At 42.1% G+C, this 24,256-nt stretch overlaps 1 protein-coding gene across 2 annotated transcripts in view; it reads right to left on the reverse strand.

The window, feature by feature from the left end:
* Positions 1-10,465: 10,465 nt before the first annotated feature.
* MIB1 (MIB E3 ubiquitin protein ligase 1) overlaps positions 10,466-24,256 on the reverse strand; it is a 211,074-nt gene continuing 197,283 nt past the window's right edge. The window contains exons 21-22 of one of the 2 annotated variants that reach the window (XM_073550850.1): positions 14,192-14,325; positions 10,466-13,719 (exon numbers count right to left, since the gene is read on the reverse strand). In XM_073550850.1, coding sequence (XP_073406951.1) covers positions 13,701-13,719; positions 14,192-14,325 — 153 coding nt within the window. In that variant the 3' untranslated portion in view covers positions 10,466-13,700. Of the gene's footprint in view, positions 13,720-14,184; positions 14,326-24,256 lie in introns of those variants that run through there. The other variant, XM_073550851.1, reaches the window with a different exon arrangement.

Genomic DNA, 24,256 nt, shown 5'->3' on the forward strand with positions numbered 1-24,256 from the left:
GCAATAGTGCATGACAGTTGAAAGATGCAATTAATTCATTCTTTCTCCAGCAGTCTCTTAATTGAGGCTATGTGCACACGTTGCGGATTGTAAGCGTTTTTGCAGTTTTTTCGCCGCGATAACGCTGCAAAAATGCTTACACACCGCAACCCATTAAATTCAATGGCATTCTACAATACTGTGCTAATGCTGCGTATTTTTCCGTGGCAGAATTGCATGGTCATTTTTTGTGCGGAATAGCGGCGATTCCGCACACATAGGACTGCATTGATCAGCTTACTTTCAGCATGTGGCTATGCCCACCATCCGCAAAGTAAGCTGATCATGTGCGGACGGTACCCAGGGTCTGGAGGAGAGGAGACTCTCCTCCAGGCCATGGGTACCATATATCCCTATTAAAAAAAAGAATTAAAATAAAAAATTGTGATATTCTCACCTTCCGGCAGCTCCCGCAGCCTTCCCGATCCTCGCGATGCTCCCGGCAACTCCCGTTCCGAGCGATGCCTACAGATCGCTTGGAAAATGCTAGCATTCTGCAAGCTAATTACATTTGCAAAATGCTAGTGTTTAGCGGGAATACGCATGCCAATTCCGCATGCGTATTTCCCGCGGCAGGGAGTTGCGGAATTGCCGCTGAAATTTCAGCGGCAATTCCAAACGTGTGCACATAGCCTAAGATGTGCATTTAAAATGGCAGTCTTATTGAATTGAGCACAAGTCTCTTGTCTTGAGCACAAGTACAGTAATATTTGCAAGCTCTCAGAGAAAACTGTCGTAAAATACATTTTTGTACAAAGAGTGGATGCGTAAGAATTTTGCGACTTTTGGTGTTTCCAAAGTTATAATTGGCAGCAGATGACGGCATTCCACACTATATCCCATTAACCTCTTGATAATACCAGTTTGGGGCAAAACTCTTCAGGGTGGGGAAGAGCATATATGTTTTAATTCAGTCCTCATCATTTCATAATTTACTGTGGTGATGAACACTGCAGGCTCACCACCTTAATCCTCTATATATTTGCTATTTACTTGGTTAAAACAGTGAGCCAGCCTAGAATATTTACACTTAAGCTCGGGCGCAATCATTATAGATCTATGCTGTTTTGCAAATATGTATTGGTTGCGCATTGAAAAGGAGGTACAGTGCAAATAAGTTTGGTCCATATGTAATATACAAGTATACATTAAAAAATACCATGCTAATAGTGTCCTGAAATGGGTCTGTGGCAGTCCATTCAGGATATGTAATGTTTATTGCTGTACGCTATCCTGTAATGTTGTTGTACGCCCCAGAAAACTTATAGTTGCGTGCCAGCTAGTTAAGAGTATGTAAATACAAAATGAATATTCACCTCTTTCTCCGCCCTTAATCCCATTCACCCCTCTGCGCCGGTATCAGTGATTCAGTCAGCCAGCAGTTTTACTCACTGAAGATTGCATCGCAATCCTTGGATTGGCTATCTGGTCTCCTGATCGGAGCGTGACAGCATGTGTTTCTATGCAGGTCAGAGGCACATGCTGCCAGTCCAAGGATTGCCGGATAATTTGGAAGTCTACTTTAATTTTATGGTTTCCATATAGTGTGGTCATTACCAATCTTAATAGTTAATTAAAGAGACGTTTTAAATATCATTTAGTGAAAAATTTCCATTTTTTGTTCCCAGGAAATGTCGCATTTTATCTTTAATGAATTCAACAAATTTTTCAAGTATTGTGCATAATCACCTGAAATATATGCTAGGCAGGAACTGGCATACATTTCTGTCACAATTTATGGAACTTTTGTGGCACAAAATATGATTAAAATTATCAGGTGTGGTTAGCTACACCCCATCCAAGCGCCATCCACTTCACAAAAAGTTGGTGCAATTGGCAGGGACTAGCGCAAGAATGCCAAAACTATCAACATTTTGCAAAACTTCCGACAGTATTATGCCAAAATTTTGGCAAAAAGTGCTGGATGAATCAGCTCCTAAGTGCTTTTAATATAGTTAATACACAAAGGGGTTAATTCAAGATCTGTGATTACTTTTCCAAGCGTTTGGAGCCACTTCCCTGTCATATTGTACCTTGCCCTTGCAGTGGCAGGGTCCTAGGTTCAAATCCCAGTAAGAACAACATACAGTTAGGTCCATAAATATTTGGACAGAGACAACATTTTTCTAATTTTGGTACTAGGCATTACCACAGCGAATTTTAAACAACACAATTCAGATGCAGTTGAAGTTCAGACTTTCAGCTTTCATTTGAGGGTATCCACATTAAAATCGGATGAAGGGTTTAGGAGTTTCAGCTACTTAACATGTGCCACCCTGTTTTTAAAGGGACCAAAAGTAATTGGACAATTGACTCCAAGGCTATTTCATGGACAGGTGTGCGCAGTCCCTTCATTATGTCATTCTGTCATTCTCAATTAAGCAGATAAAAGGCCTGGAGTTGATTTGAGGTGTGGTTCTTGCATTTGGAAGGTTTTGCTGTGAAGGAAACATGCGATCAAAGGAGCTCTCCATGCAGGTGAAACAAGCCATCCTTAAGCTGCAAAAACAGAAAAAACCCATCCGACAAATTGCTACAACATTAGGAGTGGCAAAATCTACAGTTTGGTACATCCTGAGAAAGAAAGCACTAGAGAACTCATCAATGCAAAAAGACCTGGGCGCCCACGGAAGACAACAGTGGTGGATGATCGCAGAATAATCTCCATGGTGAAGAGAAACCCTTTCACAACAGCCAACCAAGTGAACAACACTCTCGAGGACGTAGGCGTATCAATATCCAAATCTACCATAAAGAGAAGACTGCATGAAAGTAAATACAGAGGGTTCACTGCACGGTGCAAGCCACTCATAAGCATCAAGAATCAAAAGGCTAGACTGGACTTTGCCAAAAAAACATTTAAAAAAAGCTAGCACAGTTCTGGAAGAACATTCTTTGGACAGATGAAACCAAGATCAACCTCTACCAGGATGATGGAAAGAGAAAAGCATGGAGAAGGCGTGGTACAGCTCATGATCCAAAGCATACCACATCATCTGTAAAACACGGCAGAGGCAGTGTGATGGCTAGGGCATGCATGGCTGCCAGTGGCACTGGGTCACTAGTGTTTATTGATGATGTGACACAGGACAGAAGCAGCCGAATGAATTCTGAGGTATTCAGAGCCATACTGTGTGCTCAGATCCAGCCAAATGCAGCCAAATTGATTGGTCATCGTTTCATACTACAGATGGACAATGACCCAAAACATAAAGCCAAAGCAACCCAGGAGTTTATTAAAACAAAGAAGTGGAATAATCTTGAATGGCCAAGTCAGTCACCTGATCTCAACCCAATTGAGCATGTATTTCACTTGTTAAAGACTAAACTTCAGACAGAATGGCCCACAAACAAACAGCAACTGAAAGCCACCGCAGTTAAGGCCTAGCAGAGCATCAAAAAGGAGGAAACAGCGTCTTGTGATGTCCATGAATTCAAGACTTCAGGCAGTCATTGCCAACAAAGGGTTTTCAACCAAGTACTAGAAATGAACATTTTATTTACAATTATTTAATCTGTCCAATTACTTTTGGTCTGTTTAAAAACAGGGTGGCACATGTTAAGGAGCTGAAACTCCTAAACCCTTCATCCAATTTTAATGTGGATACCCTCAATTGAAAGCTGAAAGTCTGAATTTCAACTGCATCTGAATTGTTTTGTTTAAAATTCATTGTGGTAATGTCTAGAACCAAAATTAGAAAAATGTTGTCTCTGTCCAAATATATATGGACCTAACTGTATGTATCCACAAATACATACACACAATTACTTTACTATTCAAAACATCTGTACACCTGTTTGCTTTATATATTTTTTTTACAACGCCAGAAATTTTTGCACAAATTTCATCAATCTACATGAGCCATTTTGATAATTTGTTGCTAAAAATTACAACTAAGACAAAAAAACCCCAGCAAATGATAAAACGAGCCTTAAAGTGTATTCAGAGAGTATTCAGACCCCTTTCAATTTTTCACCCTGTTTCATTGCAGCCATTTGTCAAATTCAAAGATGTTCATTTTTTTCATTAATGTACACTCTGTCTACAAATATCTGTATGGATGTCAGATTTGTAGAGTGATCATCCTTATTCTGATTTGTACATGGAAACACGAGAAGCAATGGGATGAAACTGAAAAGGAGAAGACAGAATAGATATTAGAAAAAAATTCTTGACAGTGAGAGTGATCAATAAGTGGAATAGACTGCCACGAGAGGCGGCGAGCTCTTTCATAGAAGTCTTCAAACAGAGGCTGGACAGACCCGAGATGGTTTAGTGAATCCAACATTGAGCAGGGATGTTGGACATGATGACCTTGGAGGTCTGTTATGAACTGGTCACCGAGGAGGACGGCAGGAATAGGCTAGGCCACCAGGAAACCAGAAAGGTTGGTAACTTAGCGGATTGCAGACCCCTAATCCTAACAACACAACTAGCAGTAGCCGCGGGGCATACCTACGATGCCCTAGACGCCTCATCACAGCCGGAGAGCTAAGCCTAAAGCAAGAAAGGTGAAGTCTAAACTGCCCCGGTGTAGAACCCCAAAGGAATAGATAGCCCCCAAACATATATTGTCGGAGAGACAAGATGAGACACAAACGCAGGCAGAAAATAGACTGAGCAAATGATGGGGCCCAAACTGACTAGATAGGACAGGAAAGGAAAGACACTGTCTGCAATCACACAAAAACCCTTAAAGATTCAACACGTCTTATGTACAAAAAAACACTGAGGTCTCACGAACTCTCCCCCACTATATCAGCATTCTGGTGTAAACTGGAAGCAAAGCAAAATAGACTAATATAACAAGGGACTGAACAAACTGACACAAGCTGTAACATATGGAGCGGGGTCCAGCACTGCCCCAGCAGGAAGCACGCTGAACCCTCACAGCAAAGAAAATGAGGCAAAACCAGATAATATGCAAAGGATTAGCAAATGAACAACTTAACTGAAAAATGCAGGATCAGGCAAGAGACAGCAGACCTCAGAATGCACAGGAACAAACTAATCACCAGCAGCCACTGAAGGAAGTCTGCTCACTTAAATACTCCAGTCAGTAACCCCTGATCTCCAATCATCGTCATCAGGTGGCAGACTTCGGCCAGCTCCACTACCCACAGTAACCACCAGAGGGAGCCCCGACTCAGAAGTCAAATTGAGAGAGTTCACAACAGAGGTCCCTTCCAACTCTAATATTCTATATCTATTATTAAAAAAAAACTGAAAAACACTACAATGGGATTTTCTGAGTTTTTCATGGACCCATATACTTTGGTGGGTGAGTTTGATTTGTGATTAAGATCAAAGATAGATGGAGATCTTTTTTCTTTTGCAACCACTTTGTACACAAACAAACATGGTGGCTCAGTGGTTAGTAACGCAGCCTTGCAGCGCTGGGGTAAAATTTGGGAAAAATGTTTTAGTCCAAATTTTTTCATTTTCATAAGGGCAACAAGTGAAACTGTACTGTGCAATTTGTTTTGTAATTTCTACGGAGTACACAGATAACCCAGTATGTTGTGGGCAAACTACTGTTTGGGCACACAGGAGGGCTCGAAAGGGAAGGAGCGCCAATTCAATTGTGGAACACAATTTTGGTTCTAAAATTGCGGATGCCATGTCACATTTGAAGAGCTCCTGACATGCTAAAACAGCAGAAACCCCCAAAGTGACCTCATTTTGGAAACTGCACCTCCTGAGGAATTCATCTAGGGGTGTAGTGAGCATTTTTAACCTTCAGGCGATTCACAATTGTATAAACATTCTATGGAGTCTATGGAAAAATTAACCTTTTTTTCAGAAAAATTTTTGTTTTAGCCACAGTTTACATTTTCACATAGGGAACCTGGTAAAAATGGCACTAAAATTTGTCACCCAATTGCTGCTGAATTTGCGAATACTCTATATGAGGCTGTACAGTACTGCTGAGCCATATGATGAGACCTGGGAGGGATTGGGTGCTATTTGACTCTTGGAGAACAAATTGTTGTAGAATAGTTTGCAAACTCCACATATACGGCCCCTAAGTGCCAGCAGAATCCTCCCTCCTCTGACCCCATTTTGGAAACTATACCCCTCTGGGAATATATCTACAGGTGTAGTGATGATTTTGACTCCATGGGCATTTTCCAGAAACAAGTGGATGCTGTGAAAATTGCAAAATCTGCCCTTGTAGTACCCAGTACACTGTACCCATACATTGTGCCCAGCTCGTGCATGCACCCATAAATTAAGCGGGCTCTCATCGCTACAGAAATGCCAAATATGTGGAAGCTAAATGAAATTTAGGCACACTATGGCTCTGAAGGGAGGGGGGCTTTGGATTTGAGAGTGCAGAATTTACTGGATTTATTTTGGGGGGAGAGGACACATGGCCTTTGTGTTACCAGTAACATGGAAGCCCCATATATTTCCGTTAACAGATGACGACTTAAGTGGGGACTTTTATTGGGAACATTTTATATAACATTTTGGATCATTTATCCTGTGCTCTATAACGAGCAATTAATTAGATTGGGGTTTCCATCTAAAACTCCCAGGGATCCATTCACTATAATGAAGCAGCAGAGTTAATCTGGACTCCATCTGGCCTCTTATGATTGCTTAAATAGATGGATACCACTGGATCATAGGCCAAACTGCACCCAGTGTCTTCATCTACCTCATTATAAGGAATCTTCTACCGGGGGGTTCTGTCTGAATGACGTATTTCAGAGATTTACACAGAAACCCTGGACAGGATAAGTGTGCACCAAGCCTTAAGGGGGTTTTACACATAGCGATATCGCTAGCAATATCGCTAAAGCATCACCAATCTGGTGACGCAGCAGTGATATCGCTATGTATGATACTTACCTCCGACCGGCTCCCCCGCTGTCTGTCGTTGATTGCGCAGCACCATTTCTCGTCGGGCGCTTCCTGCTGGCGCCGACGAGCGACACGTGGACGCGGACGGGAGGACGTCAGGATCGTCGCGTCTCAAAGGTAAGTAACAACCGCTGTATCGCTGTGAGATCTGCCTGTGTGGCAGCTCACTAGCGATCATTTAGCGATGCACCAGCGATCCTGACCGGGTCGTATCGTTGTCGGGATCGCTGGTGCATCGCTAAATGTAAAGGGGCCTTTACTGTGATCTTTGGGAGGCAGAATTAACAAAATCAACAGCAGGTCAAGAATTTGTTCTATTTATGTTTTCCGCACGAGCGGTATAAGTGATTAGACAATTATTCTTCCGGCTGGTGCGATTACAGCGATACCAGATTTATTTTTTTAGGTTTGGCTATTGTCACACATTTAAAATGTTTTTTTTTCTTGCATTGCCATATTTTGAGATCTATAATTTTACTAGATTTCTGCCGACAGTGTCATGTGGGGGCTTGTTTTTTGAGTTGATGTTTTTGTTGGTATTTTTGGCACATCACATTTTATGATCGCTTTCTATTCCGATTTTTGTGAGGCAGAATGAACAAAAAGGAGCAATTCAGGAACTTTTTTTATGCCATTCAAAGTGTGGTAAAAATGATAAGGCAACGTTATTCTTTGGCTCAGTATGACTACAGTGATACCACATTTATAATCATTTTTATTGCGTTTTGCCGCTTTTAGGCTATGTGCATACGTAGCGGAACTCTCGCGGAATTTACCGCAAGAATTCCGGAATTCCATTCCGCGGGAAAATCGCATTTTAAATTCCCGCGGAAAAACTAGCGATTTGCAAGCGTAATTAGCTTGCAGAATGCTAGCGTTTTCCAAGCGATCTGGAGCATCGCTTGGAGAACTGATTGACAGGTTGATCACATTCGTCAAACATAGTGTTTGACTAGTGTGACCAACTTTTTACTGCATAGGCAGCCTCAGTAGAAAAAGATAAAATGTAAAAAATAACTTAAAAAAATATTGTTATTCTTACCTTCCAGCGTCCCGCGCAGCCTTCCAGCCTCTCTCCACGATCCCGGTCCCAGTAATCCTTTGCATGAATGACCGCGAGACGTCGCGGGATTGCGAATGACCGCGAGATGTTGCGCTCCCGCGACGTCATCGCAAATGACCGCAAGACGTCGCGCTCCCGTGAGATCTCGATGTCATCGCGGTCATTTTCGCAAAGGATTACTGGGACCAGGAGTGTGGAGAGAGACGGGAAGGCTGCGCGGGACGCCGGAAGGTGAGAATAAGAATATTTTTTTATTTTAAATTCTATTTTTTACAGGGATATGGTACCCAAAACCCGGAGGACAGTCTCCTCTCCTCCGAACCGTGGGTACCATCCGCAAATGTTCGGCTTACTTTTCGCATGGTGGGCACAGCCCCATGCGGGAAGTAAGCGGAACAATGCAATCCTATGGGTGCGGGATCGCAGTGATTCCGCTAAATTAATGAGCATACTGTGTTTTTTACCGCGAAGCGATTCCGCCGTGGAAAAAAACGCAGCATTAGCGCAGCATTAGCACAGCATTGCGGAATCCCATAAGATTGCATGGGATGCTTATTTTTTGCGTTCTCACGGCAAAATCGCGCGTTTAAAACCGCCACGAAAACGCGAAAAAAACCGCAATGTGTGAATGTAGCCTTACACAAAAAGTTTTAGAGAAGACAGAATTAATTTTGCATCTCTTTATTCTGTGACTTAAGAGATTTTTTATTTCTCCGCTAACTGAACAGCTTGTTTTTGGGTGACAAGTAGACATTAGCTATATTGCTATTATTTACATTCAACTTTTTGATCGCGTTTCATTACACTTTTTTGGAGGGCGGTATGATGAAACCGATGTAAGTTTTATAGATAAGGTTCTTCCGGACACAGCTATCTCAGATGTGTACTGTGACAGCTCTTGTTCCATGTACAATCGCAACAACGTACCTACACATCGATTGGGAACCCCTTTCCAACCAATGACGTTCAGGTATGTAAAATATCGTGAGGAGATTAAAAATCTCCCAAATCAAACCTTTTCTCACCTTTGGAACTGCAAAAAAAATGTTTACGGTGGCATTTATTTATTCTCATCTTGACTACTGCAATGATCTACTGATTCATCTCACTCTAAACAAACTTTCTCCTCTCCAATCCATACAGAACGCAGCATCCAGGGTCATATTTCTGTCCAGCCACTGCAGATGCCTCCACCTTACACTAGTCAATACACTGGTTGCCCATTCGCTAAAAAATAAAAAAAAAAAAGGGGAGAACCCAGCGCTGCTTGTGGTCAGAACGCAATACATAAAGTGCATATGCACATATTGATTTCTAACTATTTCAAAATAAAATATTTCTCCCCTTTTTTTATTTGATATTGGTTTGTGGCTGACCATCACTCTTGCCGTGCGCGCTGGGTTGTTTGCCGTTCTTTGTGTTCATTGTGATTGATCTAGGCTGTTCTGCACACACACACAGCAGCCCTGCCCTGCCCCAGGCTCTGTTTGATTGTGCACCTGTGTATGGGTCTGTATCACCCTTCATCTGTGGTGCTGTTCAGGCAGTGTGGAGGTTAAACCTGAAATGTCTATGTCCGGATCTGGTCAACCTTTATCTGCGCTCGCCTTTTGTGGCTCTATGGGAGTGATTCAGAAACACTTCAGGTACAGTTTGCATTCAATATGGTCTTGCTTTTAATACATTTAGGAGGCCATAATGGCACAGTGAATATAAAAAACGTAGAGTAGGACTGCCCCATATGAGAATGCCTTGGCATGGCAGGATGGCTCAAATAATTGATCAATTTTTTTTATCCTCCCTAATTCAAACCTTGCAGGACTTCTCTTGTGCTGCACTAGTTTTCTAAAATGCACTACCCCGCACAATATGACTGATCCCTAGCCCTCACAATTTTAAGTGTGCTTCAAAACCATCTCTTTAGATAAGCCCATCAACTCACTTCACTGACCTAACTCTTCTGTGTTCCATTTTTCTAAACTTTCTATGAATCTGGTTCTTCCTATTCATCTGTCTGCACACCTCTATACACCCAGTAGCACTTGGCAGAGGACACTGGCTGATGACCGGATCATGCAGCTTATTTGAAATACCCTATTATAACGATGGTTGGACCATATATGACCGGAACTTTTTACCTATTGTGTCACCTCTTATTTCCTTATAAATTGTAAGCTTGCAAGCAGGCCCCTCACTCCTCCTGTAGCTGTTGAACTGTGTTACTTTGTTTTGTTTTTATCTGTACATGTCCCGCACTTAAATGTAAAGTGCTGCAGAATCTGTTGGCGCTATATAAATACAATTATTATAAATACTGTTCGTTTCCAGAGAATATAATCATCTATTTATATAACTTTATTCTGCTTTCAATCAGTTCTATTATTGATAAATTATCTCTTACCATCCAGAAGTAAATCATCTCTTTTCTGACAAAATACTTTTCACACACATATATTTCAACCCGAACATTCAGACTCGATGCCACACCTTCCCCAGGTGTAAAATATTAGTGTTTATTAAAGCGTAAGCCATACCTTAATACAACAAGCAATGAATTTTCCAGCAGTGTAGAAAATGTTTTCAGGTCTTAACAGAAACACAGAATACATAAGCTTAACAGTCTACATTGAATATCTGACAAAGAACAATAAGCAGATAATAAAAAAAATCATTACCGACCACAGATGTTAAATTCGGTGTCCAACTATAAGCAGTTCTCACCAAGATTTGCTGAAAAAGTAATGTGAATTTTTCAGGGGACTTCAAACGGAAGTGTGGTCTTCTGCTGCCATGCCATCAGGTGGTTAAGAAACATGGCCAGGTAGGTTTTTGAGGAATAATCTCTGTAAGCCAAAGCTTTGTATGGATCTCAAAGGAAAATTATAAAGACCATATTCTTTTTTTTCCTACATGCTGAGGTATTAACTGATGACCACAAAACAAAAAAAACAGCTTATAAACTATTACCTTCATGGGAAACGTATACACACAAATCTGATATAAACTATACAAAAAAACTAATTTCTACAAAGTTAAACTATTTTTTACATACTCTGCAATCTAAAAATCAGATGAGCAGCTGAATAGAGAATGCTTTTAAAGGCGCTCTGATAGGAAATAATGGAAACCTAGAGACCGGTCAGTATTAAACCACAGTCTTGAATGAGAAGAAGCAACTATTACTCAGTTAGAAATGTTTCAGGCTATGTTGAAGCTTTGAGGACAGGTCAGTTCTGCTGATTTGTCTGCTATAGTAAATATTTGTATTCCTTATTAAGTAATTCTGGATCATTTTTTCCTTAGACAATGTTGTGCTGTTTCTCAGTTATTCTTCCTAGCAATTTATAAAACAGATTGATAACTTAAAGATAGCAGATGGGGGCGCACTCTGACACTGTCCAATCAGTGCTGTTCAAACCGACTGTAGGGCAACACTATTAAAAAGTTATTAAAATAGTAACACAGGGGGCATGCATTTAAAGGGAATCAGTCAGCAGGGTTTTGCTATGTAACCTGAAAACAGAATGAGGTAGAGGTTAAAATACAAAATTCCACGATGTGTCAGATATTAGGCTATGTGCTGTTTGCTTAAAACAAAGGTTTTATCACCTGGTGATTATCAATGCTGTGACGTGCTGGCTCTCGTCCGACTCCACCCCCTCTTGTGATAAGCAGCTCACTGTCTATAGACAATGGACAGAGCCTGGTGTGAGCAGGGGAAGCTTTCTCAGCTCTGCTGCATTGCTAAATCTAAAAACACTGTGTGAGAACTGCCGCACCCAGTAAACTAAGTGATTCATCAAAATCACTGGATTCAGGGTCTCTGTCTACATCGGGCTGGCCTCAGATGAGGTAGCAAAACCTGCTGACAGATTCCCTTTAATGTATTTATACATTTATTGGAGGAATAACAGAGGAACAGCACAATGAGAAGTGAAAAGAAATAATGCTTTAGAACTTATTTATAGGGGTATACAAATATATGCAAGGTCAAGAGAGTTGACAAGTCTTCAGCAAATCAGATTTGTTATATCTAAACTAAAGGGAAAAAAAAAAAAAAAGAAAAAAATTATAAACTATGCATCACAAATTCCAGCTAAATGTAATGTCATTGTGTTACTAGTCTTACATATTTAGAGGGTAATACTGTAAGATTAAGGCACGAAGCAGAAAGGTATAGGTACTGTTATTAATACTGAAGCAGAACCTTACAGTATTCCCAATGCATATTTATCAATTCATTCTTCATTTCCACCCATCATTCTCTTACCATTATTGGAGAAAGAAACATTAAGTATTTTTATGGTCTTTTTTTGTAAGGTGATATTTTGTGTTGATTTCAGTAGATTTTTTTTGGATGGAAGAAGCATAGGTTTATAGTCATTTAAGGAAATACAAGTATATATTAAAAGAATGTTCTGATCTGATCAGTTTTGACAGTAATGATTACACCCCAATGCTGTCCGTCAATTTCTTGGTAGATAAACTCAGATAAAATGAGCAGAAATTTAATTGTGCTGGGAACTTCGGCAAATAGTGAGGCCTAAGTGTGAGAATGTGCTTTCTATGCTGGCCAAAGGGGGGGAAGAAGGAAAAATAACAACCCTTGAGACCTGGTTTAGTCTATGAGATCAATAAGATATAGGAAAGAAGGCAGGGGCTAATGATGCTTCTACTCCATAGTTGTAAGGCAGAGGCCATTAACTACAAAGGACTCATGCTTCCCTGCCAGACTTCCACAAGATTGCCAAGCCTCTTTATAAGCAGTGGACTTCCATTTTTTTCCACTTGCATTGCTTTAAGTACAGTGTGCAATCTTTGGAGTGTGATACTTTTAAGGACCGGTGTGTCTGTATGTGCAGGTGATAATTTTAAAAACAAATTACTTTCACAACTTTAAATATGTAGGGGGTGAATTGTCTCAAATTCTAGTGAAGATCACTCTAAATTAGTAACACGAGCCCCACGGTGCTGCTTCTTGATGCCTTGACATAAACACAATTGTAGGCCCATCCAAATGCTTGCCCAGGTATACACCTAGAATGTTGCTGAAGCATTTATAATAAGTTTTCTTTTCAGCCTAATTACTGAAAACAAATAATTTAGTAAGGCTTCCTTTCCCACATCAAGGTTGGTCTCTCTACCACTAAACACAGATGAATATGCATGAACATACAATACGTACACAAAAATGATCATTTTTAAAAGGATTTGAAAATTTTCATAGACAATCGACAGTCCAGTGATTTCTTTTGATGACCAGTATGTAGCAAAGCTAATGCTCAGAGTCAAAAGTATGTGGCACCACTAGAGATATGCTTGGCTCTTTGCATAAGGATGACATCGCCTTTTAAAATCCTGAGCGCGATTGAAGGAATAAACATGAAATACATATATAAAAATAAATATAAACAAGTCGTGGAGGGACATCTCCTTGGTATAACTTTCTTGTCTTCCCGATTATGGAAACCTTAAACGATCATTTACCATTCTAGCATGTATATGAAAAAAGAAAAATAGCAAGTGGTGGGCAAGAAAAAAAAAAGGGTCATAATAATCGTCCAGTGATCAGAATCCAGCAGACACACTGGTAGTGTAAGGATGGTCAGGGTGGTAAGAACATTGGGCATTGTAGTGTTGGGCACTTGTAAGGTCTACATTCATTATTCAGTATCAGAAAAGACATCAAGTTAGCTTCTTTGTTCTGCCTTTGCGACATTCTGTCTCCTAACATGACATACTGAATCTGTAAATGAATAAAAGAAATTCTATTACTTCTTTTAAAGAAACTAAAGCTCTAATGCAGTAAATACAATCTCCAGTCCAAGGACTACCAGCAGGCCTACTACTAAGCATTTCAATTCTCGGGCACATGTGGAGCAATGTCCACTAACCTATTTGTGCACACGAGTGACAGCCCCAAAAACAACAAAAAAAAAGTATAATTATGTATAATTGCTCCTGCCACTGGTTTATCAACCACACTACACTAGTGTGATTTATTGATTCTTTCCATTATTACCGGGCACAGAAAAATACAAGTGCTTGGCAGATAATACACAGTACAAAGAAAATACTACTATAATGTGGCAAGATCAAGCATACACTTTTGTAGCAAACCAGTTAACAGAGAATGTAGTTTGAACTAATAAAACAGGAGTACTAAAAATATGTACAGAAAGCAAAGACTACAAAACAAGCAATTGTGAGACTAGTACAATAAGATTCTTCGTTCAATGGCCTTCCGACAAATGGGACATTCACTCATCCGATCACCGCAGAGCTGACAGGTTCCGTGTCCACACATGAAGATCATATTTTTCAGCCGGTCCAGGCAGACAGGACACATGGTCTGTAGTAAAGGAAATAAAAGTTGGGGTCACTCCAGGTTTAGAATTGTTCAAAGGCAATTGATTATGCTTCAAATATATAGTTTGTGCACAACACAGAAGAGATACACCTGAACTAGATGATAAGCAAGAAATAGAGGTGTGTAAATTAAACTTTATTTTCAAACTCCTATTTGAGGGCTCCAAGTTCATAGTCCTTTCTTGTGGTCTTTGGGACAGTTCAGAACATTGTGTGTGCGTTACAGCAGATACTATGCATGGGGGCTAATAATACAGATTGTGTGTGCGTTACAGTAGATACTATGCATGGGGGCTAATAGTACAGATTGTGTGTGCGTTACAGCAGATACTATGGCTGGGGGCTAATAATACAGATTGTGTGTGCGTTACAGCAGATACCATGCATGGGGGCTAATACTACAGATTGTGTGTGCGTTACAGCAGATGCTATGCATGGGGGCTAATACTACAGATTGTGTGTGCGTTACAGCAGATGCTATGCATGGGGGCTAATACTACAGATTGTGTGTGCGTTACAGCAGATGCTATGCATGGGGGCTAATACTACAGATTGTGTGTGCGTTACAGCAGATGCTATGCATGGGGGCTAATACTACAGATTGTGTGCGCGTTACAGCAGATGCTATGCATGGGGGCTAATAATACAGATTGTGTGTGCGTTACAGCAGATACTATGCATGGGGGCTAATTCTACAGATTGTGTGTGCGTTACAGCAGATGCTATGCATGGGGGCTAATACTACAGATTGTGTGTGCGTTACAGCAGATACTATGCATGGGGGCTAATACTACAGATTGTGTGTGTGTTACAGCTGATACTATGCATGGGGGCTAATACTACAGATTGTGTGTGCGCTACAGCAGATGCTATGAATGGGGGCTAATACTACAGATTGTGTATGCGTTAAGGCAGATGCTATGCATGGGGGCTAATACTACAGATTGTGTGTGCGTTACAGCAGATGCTATGCATGAGGGGTAATACTACAGATTGTGTGTGCGTTACAGCAGATGCTATGCATGGGGGCTAATACTACAGATTGTGTGTGCGTTACAGCAGATGCTATGCATGGGGGATAATACTACAGATTGTGTGTGTTACAGCTGATACTATGCATGGGGGCTAATACTACAGATTGTGTGTGCGTTACAGCAGATACTATGCATGGCGGCTAATACTACAGATTGTGTGTGCGCGTTACAGCAGATACTATGCATGGGGGCTAATACTACAGATTGTGTGTGCGCGCTACAGCAGATACTATGCATGGAGGCTAATACTACAGATTGTGTGTGCGTTACAGCAGATGCTATGCATGGGGGGTAATACTACAGATTGTGTGTGCGTTACAGCAGATGCTATGCATGGGGGCTAATACTACAGATTGTGTGTGCGTTACAGCAGATGCTATGCATGGGGGATAATACTACAGATTGTGTGTGTGTTACAGCTGATACTATGCATGGGGGCTAATACTACAGATTGTGTGTGCGTTACAGCAGATGCTATGCATGGGGGGGTAATACTACAGATTGTGTGTGCGTTACAGCAGATGCTATGCATGGGGGCTAATACTACAGATTGTGTGTGCGTTACAGCAGATGCTATGCATGGGGGATAATACTACAGATTGTGTGTGTGTTACAGCTGATACTATGCATGGGGGCTAATACTACAGATTGTGTGTGCGTTACAGCAGATACTATGCATGGCGGCTAATACTACAGATTGTGTGTGCGTTACAGCATATACTATGCATGGGGGCTAATACTACAGATTGTGTGTGCGTTACAGCAGATACTATGCATGGGGGCTAATACTACAGATTGTGTGTGCGTTACAGCTGATACTATGCATGGGGGCTAATACTACAGATTGTGTGTGCGCTACAGCAGATGCTATGAATGGGGGCTAATACTACAGATTGTGTATGCGTTAAGGCAGATGCTATGCATCATGGGGGCTAATACTACAGATTGTGTGTGCGTTACAGCAGATGCTATGCATGGGGGGTAATACTACAGATTGTGTGTGCGTTACAGCAGATGCTATGCATGGGGGCTAATACTACAGATTGTGTGTGCGTTACAGCAGATGCTATGCATGGGGGCTAATACTACAGATTGTGTGTGCGTTACAGCAGATACTATGCATGGGGGCTAATACTACAGATTGTGTGTGCGTTACAGCAGATACTATGCATGGGGGCTAATACTACAGATTGTGTGTGCGTTACAGCAGATACTATGCATGGGGGCTAATACTACAGATTGTGTGTGCGTTACAGCAGATACTATGCATGGGGGCTAATACTACAGATTGTGTGTGCGTTACAGCTGATACTATGCATGGGGGCTAATACTAAAGATTGTGTGTGCGTTACAGCAGATACTATGCATGGGGGCTAATACTACAGATTGTGTGTGCGTTACAGCAGACACTATGCATGGGGGCTAATACTACAGATTGTGTGTGCGCGTTACAGCAGATACTATGCATGGGGGCTAATACTACAGATTGTGTGTGCGCGCTACAGCAGATACTATGCATGGAGGCTAATACTACACATTGTGTGTGCGTTACAGCAGATACTATGCATGGGGGTTAATACTACAGATTGTGTGTGCGTTACAGCAGATACTATGCATGGGGGCTAATACTACAGATTGTGTGTGCGTTACAGCAGATACTATGCATGGGGGCTAATACTACAGATTGTGTGTGCGTTACAGCAGATACTATGCATGGGGGCTAATACTACAGATTGTGTGTGCGTTACAGCATATCCTATGCATGGGGGCTAATACTACAGATTGTGTGTGCGTTACAGCAGATACTATGCATGGGGGCTAATACTACAGATTGTGTGTGCGCCACAGCAGATACTATGCATGGGGGCTAATAATACAGATTGTGTGTGCGTTACAGCAGATACTATGCATGGGGGCTAATACTACAGATTGTGTGTGCGTTACAGCAGATACTATGCATGGGGGCTAATACTACAGATTGTGTGTGCGTTACAGCAGATCATATGCGCGTTACAGCAGATCATATGCATGGGGGCTAATACTACAGATTGTGTGTGCGTTACAGCAGACCATATGCATGGGGGCTAATACTACAGATTGTGTGTGCGTTACAGCAGATACTATGCATGGGGGCTAATACTACAGATTGTGTGTGCGTTACAGCAGATACTATGCATGGGGGCTAATAATACAGATTGTGTGTGCGTTACAGCAGATGCTATGCATGGGGGCTAATAATACAGATTGTGTGTGCGTTACAGCAGATGCTATGCATGGGGGCTAATACTACAGATTGTGTGTGCGTTACAGCAGATACTATGCATGGGGGCTAATAATACAGATTGTGTGTGCGTTACAGCAGATACTATGCATGGGGGCTAATAATACAGATTGTGTGTGCGTTACAGCAGATGCTATGCATGGGGGCTAATACTACAGATTGTGTGTGCGTTACAGCAGATACTATGCATGGGGGCTAATACTACAGATTGTGTGTGCGTTACAGCAGACACTATGCATGGGGGCTAATACTACAGATTGTGTGTGCGCGTTACAGCAGATACTATGCATGGGGGCTAATACTACAGATTGTGTGTGCGCGCTACAGCAGATACTATGCATGGAGGCTAATACTACACATTGTGTGTGCGTTACAGCAGATACTATGCATGGGGGTTAATACTACAGATTGTGTGTGCGTTACAGCAGATACTATGCATGGGGGCTAATACTACAGATTGTGTGTGCGTTACAGCATATCCTATGCATGGGGGCTAATACTACAGATTGTGTGTGCGTTACAGCAGATACTATGCATGGGGGCTAATACTACAGATTGTGTGCGCGCCACAGCAGATACTATGCATGGGGGCTAATAATACAGATTGTGTGTGCGTTACAGCAGATACTATGCATGGGGGCTAATACTACAGATTGTGTGTGCGTTACAGCAGATACTATGCATGGGGGCTAATACTACAGATTGTGTGTGCGTTACAGCAGATCATATGCGCGTTACAGCAGATCATATGCATGGGGGCTAATACTACAGATTGTGTGTGCGTTACAGCAGACCATATGCATGGGGGCTAATACTACAGATTGTGTGTGCGTTACAGCAGATACTATGCATGGGGGCTAATACTACAGATTGTGTGTGCGTTACAGCAGATACTATGCATGGGGGCTAATAATACAGATTGTGTGTGCGTTACAGCAGATGCTATGCATGGGGGCTAATACTACAGATTGCGTGTGCGTTACAGCAGATGCTATGCATGGAGGCTAATACTACAGATTGCGTGTGCGATACAGCAGATGCTATGCATGGGGGCTAATACTACAGATTGTGTGTGCGCGTTACAGCAGATACTATGCATGGGGGCTAATACTACAGATTGTGTGTGCACGCTACAGCAGATACTATGCATGGAGGCTAATACTACACATTGTGTGTGCGTTACAGCAGATACTATGCATGGGGGCTAATACTACAGATTGTGTGTGCGTTACAGCAGTTACTATGCATGGGGGCTAATACTACAGATTGTGTGTGCGTTACAGCAGATACTATGCATGGGGGCTAATACTACAGATTGTGTGTGCGTTACAGCAGATACTATGCATGGGGGCTAATACTACAGATTGTGTGTGCGTTACAGCAGATACTATGCATGGGGGCTAATACTACAGATTGTGTGTGCGTTACAGCAGATACTATGCATGGGGGCTAATACTACAGATTGTGTGTGCGTTACAGCAGATACTATGCATGGGGGCTAATACTACAGATTGTGTGTGCGTTACAGCAGATACTCTGCATGGGGGCTAATAATACAGATTGCGCTTTAGGGCCCCGTCACACACAGCGATCTCGCCAGCGAGATCACTGTGTGTGACGGGGATCAGTGACCGCCCCCAAACACACACACACACACACACACCCCCCGCCGAGTATCGCTGATCGTGCACTATCGTCCTCGGCCATTTTTTGATCGTTGCTCTCTCGCTGGCCAGCGCGCATCGCTGCGTATGGCAGCGCGAGCCAACCATCAGCGAGGCTCCCAGTGCTCTAAGCAGGCGCTGGTATCTAAGGTAAATATCGGGTTACTAAGTGGCGCGCGTCACTTAGTTACCAGATGTGTACCTTAGAAACCTGCGTGCTGGCAGCTCCCGGCACGAACACGCAGGTTTCTAAGGTACATATAAGGTAACTAAGTGATGCGCGCCGCTTAGTAACCCGATATTTACCTTAGATGCCAGCGTCCTCGCTGGTGCTGATCGCTGGTGAAGCTGCCTGTTTGGCAGCTCACCAGCGATCATGTAGCGATGCACCAGCGATTCTGACAAGGTCGTATCGTTGTCGGGATCACTGGTGCATCTTTAAGTGTAATGGTACCCTTTCAGCAGATATTATGGCTGGGGGCTAATAATACAGACTGTGTGTGCTTTACAGCAGATACTATGGATGGGGGGGTAATACAGATTGTGTGTGCTTTACAGCAGATACTATGGCTGGGGGGGTAATACAGATTGTGTGTGCTTTACAGCAGATACTATGGCTGGGGGGGTAATACAGAATGTGTGTGCTTTACAGCAGATACTATGGCTGGGGGGGTAATACAGATTGTGTGTGCTTTACAGCAGATACTATGGATGGGGGGTAATACTGATTGTGTGTGCTTTACAGCAGATACTATGGCTGGGGGGGTAATACAGATTGTGTGTGCTTCACAGCAGATACTATGGATGGGGGGGTAATACAGATTGTGTGTGCTTTACAGCAGATACTATGGCTGGGGGGGTAATACAGATTGTGTGTGCTTTACAGCAGATACTATGGATGGGGGGGTAATACAGATTGCGTGTGCTTTACAGCAGATACTATGGCTGGGGGGGTAATACAGATTGTGTGTGCTTTACAGCAGATACTATGGATGGGGGGTAATACAGATTGTGTGTGCTTTACAGCAGATACTATGGCTGGGGGTAATAATACAGACTGTGTGTGCTTCACAGCAGATACAATGGATGGGGGCTAATACTACAGATCGTGCTTTACAGCAGATACTATGGATGGGGGGTAATGCAGATTGTGTGTGCTTTACAGCAGATACTATGGCTGGGGGTAATAATACAGACTGTGTGTGCTTCACAGCAGATACTATGGATGGGGGCTAATACTACAGATCGTGCTTTACAGCAGATACTATGGATGGGGGGTAATACAGATTGTGTGTGCTTTACAGCAGATACTATGGCTGGGGGGGTAATAAAGATTGTGTGTGCTTTACAGCAGATACTATGGATGGGGGGTAATACAGATTGTGTGTGCTTTACAGAAGATACTATGGCTGGGGGTAATAATACAGACTGTGTGCGCTTCACAGCAGATACTATGGCTGGGGGCTAATACTACAGATTGTGCTTTACAGCAGATACTATGGATGGGGGCTAATACCAGGGCTGTGGAGTCGGAGTCGTGGAGTCAGTGCTCATTTTGGTGGAGTTGGAGTCGGTATAAAATGGACCGACTCCGACTCCTAAAATATATAACAAATTGGGTACAGTAGTTCAATGCAGGATGTGCTGAATATTTTTTCATAGGCTACATTCACACACAGCATTTTTCCTGCGTTTTTTGAGGATACGTTTTTCAGTTGCAAAAGCAGATCAACTTTTTAAAAAACCGCATCACCTGAAAGGTTTTTGAGCTCACAGATAATGTTTTCAATAGCAAAAGCAGATTACAAATCTGCTCTATCTAGCTATATATCCATGTATCCATATCTGTCTATCCATATCATATCTGTACCAAAAAGAATGAAAGTCGGATAGCACACAGACTAACACTACTTTTTTTTAGCACCAGTCCGGTACACCTCATAGCTACCCAAAAGGACACCCAGGACAGGCATTGCTCTGCCAAGAGTGTGCAAAGCAGTAATCAAAGCAAAAGGTGGCTACTTTGAAGAATCTAGAATATAAGACATATTTTCAGTTGTTTCACACTTTAATTATATAATTCCACATGTGTTAATTCATAGTTTTGATGCCTTCAGAATGAATCTACAATTTTCATAGTCATGAAAATAAAGAAAACTCTTTGAATGAGGTGTGTCCAAATTTTGGTCTGTACCGTATACATGTACATGTATACAGTGTATTACATATTTACAATTTATTAGTTTTTTGTGTTCTACAGTTGTATTCCAAAAGATATTATGTTCTATCTAAATATCTTGATTATTGGATCATAGAAATGATTAAATGTCTGATGTTCACAATGTACTACAATAAATTTTTCACTTAAATATAAGCAATATATGTGGGAGTCGGAGTCGTGGAGTCGGAGTAAGGGAAATTGAGGAGTCGGAGTCGCAGGTTTGGCTTACCGACTCCACAGCCCTGGGTAATACTACAGATTGTGCTTTACAGCAGATACTATGGATGGGGGGGGGGGGTAATACAGATTGTGTGTGCTTTACAGCAGATACTATGGCTGGGGGCCAATAATACAGATTGTGTGTGCTTTACAGCAGATACTATGGATGGGGGCTAATACTACAGATTTACAGCAGATACTATGGATGGGGACTAATAATACAGACTGTGTGTGCTTTACAGCAGATACTATGGCTGAGAGCTAATAATACAGATTGTGCTTCACAGCAGATACTATGGCTGGGGGCCAATAATACAGATTGTGCTTTACAGCAGATACTATGGATGGGGGGTAATACTACAGATTGTGCTTTACAGCAGATACTATGGATGGGGGCTAATACTACAGATTGTGCTTTACAGCAGATACTATGGATGGGGGGGTAATACAGATTGCGTGTGCTTTACAGCAGATACTATGGCTGGGGGCCAATAATACAGATTGTGTGTGCGTTACAGCAGATACTATGGATGGGGGCTAATACTACAGACTGTGTGTGCTTTACAGCAGATACTATGGATGGGGGGTAATACAGATTCTTTGTGCTTTACAGCAGATACTATGGCTGGGGGCTAATAATACAGACTGTGTGTGCTTTACAGGAGATACTATGGCTGAGAGCTAATAATACAGATTGTGCTTTACAGCAGATACTATGGATGGGGGGTAATACAGATTGTTTGTGCTTTACAGCAGATACTATGGCTGGGGGCTAATAATACAGACTGTGTGTGCTTTACAGGAGATACTATGGCTGAGAGCTAATAATACAGATTGTGCTTCACAGCAGATACTATGGCTGGGGGCCAATAATACAGATTGCGTGTGCTTTACAGCAGATGCTATGGATGGGGGCTAATACTACAGATTGTGCTTTACAACAGATACTATGGATGGGGGGGTAATACAGATTGTGTGCTTTACAGCAGATACTATGGCTGGGGGCCAATAATACAGATTGTGTGTGCGTTACAGCAGATACTATGGATGGGGGCTAATACTACAGACTGTGTGTGCTTTACAGCAGATATTATGGATGGGGGGTAATACAGATTGTGCTTTACAGCAGATACTATGGCTGGGGGCTAATAATACAGACTGTGTGTGCTTTACAGGAGATACTATGGCTGAGAGCTAATAATACAGATTGTGTGTGCTTTACAGCAGATACTATGGCTGGGGGCTAATAATACAGATTGTGTGTGCTTTACAGCAGATACTACGGTATGGATGGGGGCTAATACTACAGATTGTGCTTTACAGCAGATACTATGGATGGGGGGTAATACAGATTGCGTGTGCTTTCCAGCAGATACTATGGATGGGGGGTAATAATACAGATTGTGTTTTACAACAGGTACTATGGATGGGGGCTAATAATACAGATTGTGTGTGCTTTACAGCAGATACTATGGCTGGGGGCTAATAATACAGATTGTGTGTGCTTTACAGCAGATACTATGGATGGGGGGGTAATACTGATTGTGTGTGCTTTACAGCAGATACTATGGATGGGGGGTAATACAGATTGTGTGTTCTTTACAGCAGATACTATGGCTGGGGGCTAATAATACAGACTGTGTGCTTTACAGCACATACTATGGCTGGGGGCCAATAATACAGATTGTGCTTTACAGCAGATACTATGGATGGGGGCTAATACTACAGATTGTGCTTTACAGCAGATACTATGGCTGGGGGCCAATAATACAGATTGTGTGTGCGTTACAGCAGATACTATGGCTGAGAGCTAATACAGATTGTGCTTTACAGCAGATACTATGGCTGGGGGCTAATACTACAAATTGTGCTTTACAGCAGATACTATGGATGGGGGCTAATACTACAGATTGTGCTTTACAGCAGATACAATGGCTGGGGGCTAATAATACAGATTGTGTGTGCTTTACAGCAGATACTATGGATGGGGGGGTAATACTGATTGTGTGTGCTTTACAGCAGATACTATGGATGGGGGGTAATACAGATTGTGTGTGCTTTACAGCAGATACTATGGATGGGGGGGTAATACAGATTGTGTGTTCTTTACAGCAGATACTATGGCTGGGGGACAATAATACAGATTGTGCTTTACAGCAGGTACTATGGCTGGGGGCTAGTAATACAGATTGTGTGTGCTTTACAGCAGATACTATGGCTGGGGGCCAATAATACAGATTGTGTGTGCGTTACAGCAGATACTATAGATGGGGGCTAATAATACAGACTGTGTGTGCTTTACAGCAGATACTATGGATGGGGGGTAATACAGATTGTTTGTGCTTTACAGGAGATACTATGGCTGAGAGCTAATAATACAGATTGTGCTTTACAGCAGATACTATGGATGGGGGCTAATACTACAGATTGTGCTTTATAGCAGATACTATGGATGGGGGGTAATACAGATTGCGTGTGCTTTCCAGCAGATACTA

Source organism: Dendrobates tinctorius, unplaced genomic scaffold, assembly GCF_039654945.1.
Source record: "Dendrobates tinctorius isolate UK_male_01 unplaced genomic scaffold, ASM3965494v1 ptg000171l, whole genome shotgun sequence".
NCBI classification, from domain to species: Eukaryota; Metazoa; Chordata; class Amphibia; order Anura; family Dendrobatidae; genus Dendrobates; species Dendrobates tinctorius.